The sequence below is a fragment of the Anguilla anguilla genome, chromosome 5 (assembly GCF_013347855.1).
Source record: "Anguilla anguilla isolate fAngAng1 chromosome 5, fAngAng1.pri, whole genome shotgun sequence".
NCBI lineage: Eukaryota > Metazoa > Chordata > Actinopteri > Anguilliformes > Anguillidae > Anguilla > Anguilla anguilla.
Window position 1 is genome coordinate 42,347,670 of NC_049205.1, and position 10,785 is coordinate 42,358,454.

The 10,785-nt window shown below is 38.8% G+C and overlaps 1 protein-coding gene across 1 annotated transcript; it reads right to left on the reverse strand.

The window, feature by feature from the left end:
* Window positions 1–669: 669 nt before the first annotated feature.
* Window positions 670–2,618, reverse strand: LOC118227579 (GDP-fucose transporter 1-like). The gene is made up of 2 exons (XM_035418188.1): window positions 1,940–2,618; window positions 670–1,637 (listed from the first exon to the last, which is right to left on the reverse strand). The coding sequence occupies exons 1-2, from the start codon at window positions 2,451–2,453 to the stop codon at window positions 1,090–1,092; spliced, it is 1,062 nt and encodes a 353-aa protein (XP_035274079.1). The 5' UTR covers window positions 2,454–2,618; the 3' UTR covers window positions 670–1,089.
* Window positions 2,619–10,785: the final 8,167 nt, after the last annotated feature.

A 10,785-nucleotide genomic window follows, 5' to 3' on the forward strand; every position in this document is an offset into this window, starting at 1 on the left:
GTCAGTTAGATGTCACGTCTAGCTACTATGACGATAAGACACCAGTGAGTTGTCTTAGCTATTCATTAAAACTTGCCAGAACTTTCCTTGTCCAGTATCAACAGAATGCACTTGGAATTCACTAGCTATAAGAAACACTAAATGTCAGTATTTAAACTAAAGTTTGTAGTACAGTTTAATTGTGGGCCAGTACTTCTAGAAGACAATTAAAATTCAAACAATAAAATAAAAACAGCAACGCTAATTCAATCCTGATTATAAGACCGTATAGCTGCTGGAATTAATGGGTACCCCATCACCTTGTGCCTTTTTTGTGTTCTAAAAGCTTGTCACTCAACCCTTTTCTTCAATTGCATCATTTTTATTCAGTTTGTGGTGTAGTGTTGCAAATATGACTCAGCATTCCTGCCCTTCTGATCTTTTTCCTGACAAAATTTTAAGCAGTAAGTGCATATCACTGGAGAGGTGGGACCTGCTTGAATTGAAATATTCCAGTTCGCCACCGGACCGAATGCCACAAATGACTATCTTTTGTCATTACAGAATATCTAAAATGATAATTAAAGCATCATAGACATATAGCTTAGGTTGAAGTGTTACCAGTTGCCACATAAATTAATCTGAGAACTTGGCTCATAGTGTTAAATTGGTTTTGATCACAACAAGCAGTCAAATTTCCACAAATTTAATATAAATCAATCCTTCAGTTGGCAAGTTGACCTTGATTACAAAAAGTTCATCCAGAAAATAGATGTGCATGCTTATCATTCAAAAGATTAAAATAAAAACTATTTTGTAGATATAAAAAATGTGTACTTATTCAAACATAAAATCTACTTCCAAACATTACAACCCAATATAAATACAAAATTACTTTAGCCTATGTGACATCATGATTACATTTTGGCAGGAAAGACTTAAGTGCATCATATCAAAATGAACAGTTGAAAAAGGACCTACTATTCTATAAAATAGTATTATTAACACCTCTGTACTTATATCCCATTGAAAGTTGGAGGCCAGCTCTCTTAAATAGCCGAAGAGCAGTCTTTACATTCATTCATCTTATTGACACATCAGGGAGACTCCCTATACACCAGCTCTACTCTTGATCTGCGGTTCCTCCTGAGTCTTCTTCATTTCAAGGCCTTTAACCCAGGTGTAGGCAGAGGAGCCCCCCAAAACCATTGCATTACTTGTCCACCACAAAAAGCTCTTAATGCTACCAGAATACACCACAGCCAGGATGGTCTGTGCACAGGCTTTGGCAGTACCAGACACATTGTGTGTCAGGGGGCTGGTGAACTGGATCTGAAGGCCAGTGACATAGCCAATGGCAAACCCGAAGATGCCACCGAGCATCATCATGCCCCAGTAATGCCAGTCATTCAGTCCATTAAAATGGTAGATTTTGTTCACCTCCCCAAAGACAACAATCAGTGGGATGAACAGGATGCAGGCATTGATGTTGTTGTAGTAAGAGAGCTTCCAGACGCTGTTGTCCACCACAGGCAAGACCTTTTTAGTATAGATGGCGTTGAGGGAAACACACATGCTGGCCAGCACCCCATAGGCAATTCCAAACCAGGAAAGAGAACCTTCCGCCCCCTCCTGGTCCACGCCAAGCCAGAAGCCACCTGCACCATATCAGAGATAGATACTGCACATTAGTCCCTTTTTAAAACAACTTTATTGTATCTTTTTTCATCCTCAGATTTGTAAAGCCTAACCATAATTGCAGGCATATCCCATTGTTACAACATCCACAATTCATTGTCAAACTGACAACTTGAATTGAACTGTGTGCGAAATTAAGATATCAGACATAAGAAATTACCAACATGAAGTTAGGTTGGTGGCCAAATATATTTATTTTTTTTGCTTCAGAAAGGACAGTACCACTGCACCACATTACAGTACTACAGTGTAGTAAACTTACCTATAATGACTCCACAGCACAAGAGAGCATAAAAAGACGTGGTTTGCTTCAGAATCACATAGGACATGAGCACATTAAAGACCGTACTGAGCGATCTCCCAACTGTGTAGAATGCAACACCCAGGTTTTTGAGGCACAAGTTATTGAAGGTGATCATTCCGATGAACACGATCGACAAAGGCAAGACTTCTCTCGAGACCTTTGGGTCGAACTTGATTGAGGGGAAATCCACGGAACCCGGACAAAACCTTGACAGTAAGTTCATGCACCAGCAAAGCGCTACGGTAATAAGGCACTGGAAGAATGTCACAAATAAAGGGGCGTCCAGTTCATGGCTACCCAACAGAGCATTGTTCAGGAAAACCATGGTTATTGAAACGAACCAATAAAGGGCCACCACAAAAGCGATTTTGATGGCTCTCAGTAAAAAGGTATCCGTCTTGCCATCCACGGAATCCTCGCCGTCAAGAGCCATTCTGAGAATTTTCGAGCGTTTCAACTGTGTCCTGTTCATTTTGTATTCAGATGCAGAAAAATGGAAAAGCAGTTATTAATGTAATGTGATGGAACAGAATTTGTGCATTACCTCTGTGTAGCTAAATAGCTACAGTAAAACATTCAAAGAACACAGGCGCTCTTTTAACACGTCTACATCCTAGACCCGCCTTCTGAAAGCAAAGCCATCCTCTTAAAGGAACAACACTAAAATCAACAAGCAAAAACATTAAATAGGCTATCATACGTATCATATTTGAATAAATATGTTCTATAATATATAATTTTAATGTTTAATTACGGTTCACATTTACGTAAGTTCTTCATCATTGACATAATTCAATTGTATAGCTTCGAATTGCATTGTATTTTATATTACCATTCTCACGGCATGTAAGAGAGTACCCTACCTAACGAACTTTACTATCTTGTTTGGCTGTTCTAGCACAACAAAGTTTTAGTATTCTCTGACATCTTTCCTTAGCTTAATGCAGTCAATTCTTACCTGGCGGGCGTGTTAAGGCTATTTTTTGTTAGCCTTCTAGTTATTACTACTTCCTTCAGCGTCTGGGTTGCACGAGGAAGAAGGAAGTAATTAATAATTGCGATCTGATCTCCTCCTTCAATAGTAGAACAACCTGCCAACCAGAAACGTCCGGTCTTTCCTGTATCGAGATGGAAACATATACCTCAACATTAACACCGCCCTCGTCTAAAGGCAAAGAGATTCGAATCTCTTTGCTAAAGGTGCAGCTATACTGACTCGTTTATTTCTAGAACTTGTTCGTCATGATGTTAGCTAGTCATTTATCGGACATCAGTTAACTCTGAAAATGCCTAGCAATTTATTGTGGTCCTAAAATATTCCCCATGCATGTATTTATTTATTTAATGTAAATTTCACCATACAGTAGTAGTTTCCAAATCCGCATCTCAATACCCAGATAGCAAACAATCATTGACATTATGTTAAATCAACATTCCGCTGTCAACGTTAATTGATGAATGCGTGTAACACGTCCTTGTTTAAGATCAGCTATTACGACTGAGTTGAAGAATAGCCAGTTGGAGTTTTCTGTGATTTGTGTCAGTGATTTGCACAGGGACTGCACGCAGGGAATAAAAAGAGCACCTACTCAGAGCTCGCCATCAGTTCTCCTTTCCCGTGCTTGTGTTGAAGCTGCATTTCTTGTGGGCATTAATAAATGAGTGCAAAGGTTCAGAGGAGTGATCAGCCTGGTCTGTCCTTCACAGAAATCACTACATTGCTGTCAGAAGTGGGTCTTCAAATTGAATAGGAACTTTCACGCCTTCGTTAGAGACAGCCAGAAGGGGTGCGTGAGTGGAAGAAGATGGCAGCGCAGATAGCCACCCCGGCAAGAAAGGGTGGGAATGATGGGATTGTGGCTTGGCGAGCCCCATCAAAGATTCCATGAGCAAAGTTATATTTCTGCTGGCTGCAGCCCACTCCCTCACTGTAGATAGTAGGCTCGCTATCTCGTGTGGTGCTAACGGAGCCTGCAGTCTGCCCGCAGGGGCTTGTGGGAATTTTACGCAAAACTGTTCAGGTGTAGGGCAGTTCTCAGAAGTCTGCCTTTTATCAGACCCTCAAAGTAAAACAGACTGTTTACTGTACTGACAGCGAGTCTGCAATTGTGATGAAGAGACAGTGCTCACTTGCTAAACATCTGATTGGATCAGCATTATGGGCAATTCAGGTTCTCCATAATACAATGTAATAATTTTTGTATTGTTGGAAAACTGATGTCATGGGAAACAAGGTGGTGTCTTTGGTGGGGTGCTGAGTAAATTCAGCATCCAGTCAGATACAAAGACTAACCCAGTGTGATATGCTTACAGAGGTAGTGCAAGCTGGATCATTGATCTACACTGTTTAGCCATGACACCTGCAGTGGTTCGAGGGGAGACTTGTCACCACGGTCTCCTGCACATATAAGCCATTTACGCATACAGCCATTTCACCACTCTCATTTTGCACCATTGTATATTGCCATTATTACTAGACACACTGAACAATAAACTACATTCATTTTAACCTGGCATTCCTCTTCGAATCTTACCACTGCGCACCTAGCAGTTTTAAGGTCCTAGCATACACATAGAACTGAAATCACTACAGTACATAAGAAGGCCCCAGGACTGTGTTTGGGAACCACTGGCCTAGGGTGTTGGCTATTTCACAAATATGTTTTAACAAATTCTGTCTTTGGCTACTTCAAATTAACTGGCTTCAATTAACGCAATCGTCCAAGTAGGTCTTCCATTTAATTGAGCTTGTTTAATCGCGTTAAATATCCGGTCGACATGTCAAACCCTAATGTCAAGGCAAGATGTGATGCTTATCAGTGTATAAGTTTGAATGTGGGATACAATATGGTTCCAAGGTTTAAGCATATGATTCTCTGATAAGGGAGTCGGGACTGTCATGAACGTGAAATGAGTGGCAATATTTTCAGTAGGTCCAGGAACAGAACAAGATTACAGTCTGTTTTCACCCAAAAAGTGTTGACAGTTCTACATGGATTTTTGTTTTATTATGTCTTAAAAATTATTTAAATAGGTTTGTATCCATGTTGTAGAGATCTGAGACTCGTAATGTGCTCTGACACTGATTGGGGCAATTGCAGTGCTTGTTTTGTTAATTCCTGAACATGTGCTTCTTTTGGATTTTCTCCACTAGGTGGCAACCTTGTTCAACTTAAAAAAAAGGGGCCTACATTATCCTTACGTCTTAATCCCCATATGTTTGCGGACTCAATGAGATGTATAGATGAAAAACACAATTTATGTTATCTGGTGTGTATATATTAATGAAAACCTGGATGTTAATATGACTAGAAATAATACATTTGCCTTTCTGTTCAAGTAGGAAAAAAACAGCCATTAACTATTATGAAGATTTTAGCTAGACGATACAAGTTTGCCTCAAGTTTGATCCTGGAGCAGTTGAGCCCCATTATAAGTTCTTTCAGGTAGAGTTTGCAGTTCACACCCAGTTTAAATAGTTTTTCAGCTTACTTCAGCAGTGGTGTCACAATGACATAAACACGTTATGAGAATGCAGTGGTCTGTGGTCTCACAGGATGACAGCTTTAGGTACTGTCACATCTCAATCCAATTTTACACACAATACAGCACTGCTAAGTGCATCTCAATGTGATGGCAACTGTAGCTGCTTTCTGGGTATCTGCTGAGGGCTCGGTATTGTGGCACAGCTTGTGTACAGTTGAAAATGTTTTAGTTCAGAAAGTTAAATACATTTTAGTTCATTTAGAAAATACGTGGAGCAGAGTACATATTTTGAAATCAGAACTGCAATCAAATTGCCTAGTGGGTCTCAATTTACATTACAAAGCCCTAATATCTGTTAAATTTCACTGCAACTACAAAGGTACAGTAAGAAAAACTATTTTGTATGTACTGTACACATTATTACATAGAACTTGGTTGTAAAAGCTACATTTCACATTATTACTGCTCATCTTTGAATGTTTAAATGTCTATTTTGCAACTGTGAGTGAAAAAGGAAATGAATTATTATCAAGTATTTTCACTTACGACTTTGATTGCGGTGGATTAATGTTATGACCACAGTCAAACTATTGTGGAAAAAGGACACATAGACAGTAGTTACACTGTAATCTGTGTAATTGTGCAAATATTAGGGTCACTTGAATGTGAGGTTTGACTGCACCCTGTTTTTGCTTCAGGTTTTTCCATAATAAAACCGTAATAAAACACATTACACTGACTTCTATGCTTTTAGTTCAACAGCCAGATGTATAGAATGTAAAGAGCTTCATGTACCTGCAGTGTATCTTCTATTTTACATTCTGCTTCAAGTTTACACTAGGGGATAAAAAAAAGTATTATTGTTTGCATGCAGTAACAGTTATGTTAATTTGGTAGCTTATGTTCTGAATGATTTGTATTTGCAAATAATGGGCACTTTTGCAACACTGAGCATAGAGTCTTGACTTAAACCCCATGTGCTCTTCTAATGTCCCTTCTGACCCAAGTTTCAGACGTTCATATCAAACCTAATCTTTTAGAAAATTAATGTTCTGCCTTATTAAAAAATAAACAAAACTGATTTTTGAATTTGAAAGTTAGTACAAATGTGCAAAATAATAGTAAGAAGCACAGATTATTATAGCTTGGTTTACAATGGAGCCATTTTCTGTAAAAAATAAAATAAAATAGAGTAGAAGAGCACACATGAATTTAACATGTTAAATTTGCCCTGCATTATAAACCTATTTAAAAATGTTAAAGGAACACCGGGTTAAAAAAGTGTTATTTATCTATAACCTAGAGTTCCAAACAGGTGAGAAGGCAATCAGCAAGGAAGGAGGAGAGATTCCATAGATATTACCTGACACTTAATGGCAGGAGAAAACACTACAGTAAGGCATTTTCTTGTCTGTAGTGATTGTGAATGCGCAAGAACCGGATTATCTTTGAGGAGACGAAGAAATCAACCCAACTCTCGTAGCTTTTCTGAACAGCAAGCTAGAAAAAGAGAGGATCCGTCTCATTAGAAGGGGTGTGCAGAGAAAGGTTACAGTACATTAGTCAACATGGTCCCAACAGGATCAAAGTGGCTGTTAGTGCTGACTGACAGACAATTAGGAACAAAAATTGCTAGTGACTCTGACACACTTTGCGAGCACGCAGAACTTTTTTGTGTGATGGGACATGATTTGTAACCTTTGTTACTGAGTGCCCTTCAGAATTTATCATGCACTGTTTGCCTCCCATGGGTAACAGGGGGGAGCCATTCACTCAGGCAGTCTTCCACTTACGTGAGCAGGACGCGGCGTCGACTGCAAAGTTTGGACAACTATTATATCTGCAGGGCCCACGGTTGCCTTTGGCGCCTTCATTAAAGTGAAGCAGTACCCAGCGGAAAACAGCCCGGGGTATGACTCATCTCTGCGAGCTGCAGCTGTTTGACTCTTTCTTTATTTAGTTTTCTCCCTGCCCAGAGGATGTGATTATGTGCTCCTGGCACCGATGCACGCAAATAAGCCAACCCCTGTTTTGTGACTAATGAATTTCTTTTCCCATAATTATTTAATAAGGGAAGAAATGAGAAAAATATGCTGATTACCACTGTGCAAAGGAAAATGAAAAATGTTTCAGTTCGATATACAATACAGGAGAGAATATGACTAAAGATATTGTTATCTCTAATCCTCCATGCCTAAATACCCTGATTTGCCTCATTGTCACTTGGATTTTCAACTGAAATGTGTTAAGTGCTGCCTGTATTGTATATGGGACAATGCAAGTTCCATAAGTAAAAATATGAGCTCTTAATTCTTGAAATGTCAGAAATAAATATTTTTGTGTTTTCAAGACATATTATAGGCATTCCATGGCCATTACTATCCAGTGCCACACAATTTAGAAACAGCAACATCTCTTAAAGCTTAAATGACATTTGGTGAATTTTAAAATTATTTATTATCCAGATGAATGGTCATCAAGAGGACAAACAAAAAACGTGTATATTTATATGCATAGTTTTTGTGTGGCAGTAGCACACTGGGCCACTGGGAGGCGATATAACTCTTGATTTCAGATGGCTGGTTTTAAAATATAACCACATATGAACACACAGAAAATAAACAAAAACAAAGAAATGTGAAAACGTTGATTTGAATAGCATGATAAAATGTTAACTGTAAATAGAGCCCTTCTTTCCTTGTAGCCAAGTTGGTTGATAATTTAATCTGAATTCTTCCATTTTTTACTATAAAGTTTGCTCTGTTTTTAGTAAAGATTAATATAAAAGTGAAAGGAAAATATGTCTATATGTTACTGTAAATAACAACAGACTGTATTTTTCACTGAAAACCTTAAATAATGCAAGTATGGATTTTAGGGTTTTTCACCAGAAATAATTATGCCCACTGCAGATCTTACTGATGAATGTATTCCACTGTTTGCAACAAGTAATGTTATTTAAATTGAAACCTACAAGTTTTTTTGGTCTGAAATATAAAAAATGAGGGAAAAAAAGTTTAATTTTGCTTTTTATTAACAGTTGATCAGAGAGGCCAGTTTGCTACCGGTATATGTAAAAAGCAACATAGCTAGAAATATTCTTACCCTTGGGTGTTTCAATCATTTTTGAAAAGATTAATATAAATCCAGTTACATCACTCATAGTTATGAAGAATCAATCTGCACCATTATGGAGGTAAACCAGTGCAGGAGTGTGGTAGACCATGTGCAATGACGGTGCAAGATGCACGCTCGTCTTGGATATTCTCATGAAATTTGAAGTGTCATCGGCTTTATATTCAATCATCGACAAGAGTGAAGAGAAGCTGACTTTCTGAAACCCAAGGATTAAGGGCGTATAAATATGGTGCCACTGATAGTTTCAAAAATCCGCTCTTTATTACTTCCAGACGTTTGACAAGAAACGGATTTGCACATTTGCTTGCAGCCTGAATTTCACGTTGGAAGATGCCACAAAAGAAGAGGAGCACAGATGCCTTTTGCTTCTGGACATATCAGTTTTAAAACCGTCATGCCAGCAAATACATCGTAGCAATCTGCTCAGAGAGTAACCATCAAAAGCAGATCATCGCGCTGTTTTTTTTTTTTAAAGGCCCCACAGACACATCTAACACAAGGCAATTTGAGAGATATCGATCACATCGATAATTCCTTTTGTTCCTGTTGCTGACCTCTCACCTCTGTTCATCAAAATCCAATTTCTGGCTCGGAAGATAAATCACTTTGTGTTGAGTGACATATGGGGGGGAGGGGTATACTTCAATTCTGCGATATCAGCCACCCCTGGCTACCCCACACCTCCCTCCTTTACTCAAGGGTAGGCCTAAAGCCAAGCCAAACGGGCCAAGACAGCACATGGCTACTATAATTCTGCTACACTAAAATGCTACAGTCAGTACCTGAGGGTGTTCTGGAGATCTTGTCTTATTCAAATGGAAGCACACTGTTGCCTCTACCCACAACATTCATTTTAGGAATATTTTGAATGCACCCCAGAAAGATGCCTCATTGTAAGATTTTGCATTATGGTTCACCAAGTCATATACTGTAAAATAGATTGGGCATCACTATCATTAAAGACATGAATATATGCAATCTGTGTGGATGAGTGCTTTGCAGTAACAGAGTGCTGTTAAACCAAACCAACTGAGAAGTTTGCATTTATTACTGCAAGTATAATGCTGGGGCTTGAACAGGTATGACTATAAATCATAGTAGATACCTCAATTCTCAGCAACGTCACTTCAGGTTAACTCTGATTTTACTCTTTTATACCCACCAACCAAAACCAATAACATATCCCAGGAGAACAGCGCAGGTAAGAGAAATAATTCACTCGTCACCACAATTAGTGAAATGCAATTCTCAACACTTACCAAAGAAGAGAGAGAGAGAAAATACAAGCACCCTGCCAGAACAAATACTTTCAGGGGTACGGTATTTCCAATATTTCCTGTGCTCTGTTGTGTATGCGCTAGTCTAGGGTTGAAACCACTGGTGAGCATAAATAACGTTAATTAACCCAAATACAAGACACTATAGCGAATAATTTCTATTCAAATTGAAAATAATAATATTTATACCTTCCTGCAAATATATTTAAATCACAGCATTGACATTTGTTCATGATTTGGTTCTTACAAGTGATTGATTTGATCTTTACTGTTCTTGGTTTGTCTCTCTGAGAATTTTATTAATTGTGCGGCCCTCATCAGCAGCCTAATTTGCTTGAGTGACCTTGAAGTGCTCTCTTCAAAGTTAAAGGTAGCCTCCAACTCCATCTTGAAGAGTACTTTATTTGTTGGAGAACAGGTGTTGGCATCCCACGCTACATTAGCTCTAATTCATTGCTTGCCGGGGTGGATTGTCATTGAAAGTTAACTCATGGGTGATTTATTGGTACAACTTTTCAGTTGTGGCTGTCCGCAGCACTTTACAAGAACCTTTACTTTTGACATAGCCAGTTTTTCTCCACTAACAGCCACCGACATGATTGCGTTAAAAAGAAGTGCATGTCATAAAATAAATTCACAGCAAGCATAACGGGAGCTTGAAAACACGATGCACTCATGGCATGTTGCACTTCACCTTTTGAGCCATTTGGTGTGCATTCATTTGACAAAAATCATGAAATCATCATTTGTACAGTGTCTGATGGGAGGTGGAGTCTGGAGCTTCAGAAAAGCTCTTGCCATTATGCTGGTGTGAGGCTCTTTAACGGGACCCAACTTTTCAGTCTGACATTGAAGAACTTAGAAGTCTTCTACCCCTGGAGCATTTTCTCCCCACAGGAAGCC

Excerpts from the sequence above, each read along its gene's own strand:
- LOC118227579 (XM_035418188.1), bottom strand. The coding sequence starts at position 2,453 with ATGAACAGGACACAGTTGAAACGCTCGAAAATTCTCAGAATGGCTCTT. Across the intron at positions 1,638-1,939 it reads GTGCTGTGGAGTCATTATAG|GTGGCTTCTGGCTTGGCGTG; the intron begins GTAAGTTTACTA and ends GATATGGTGCAG.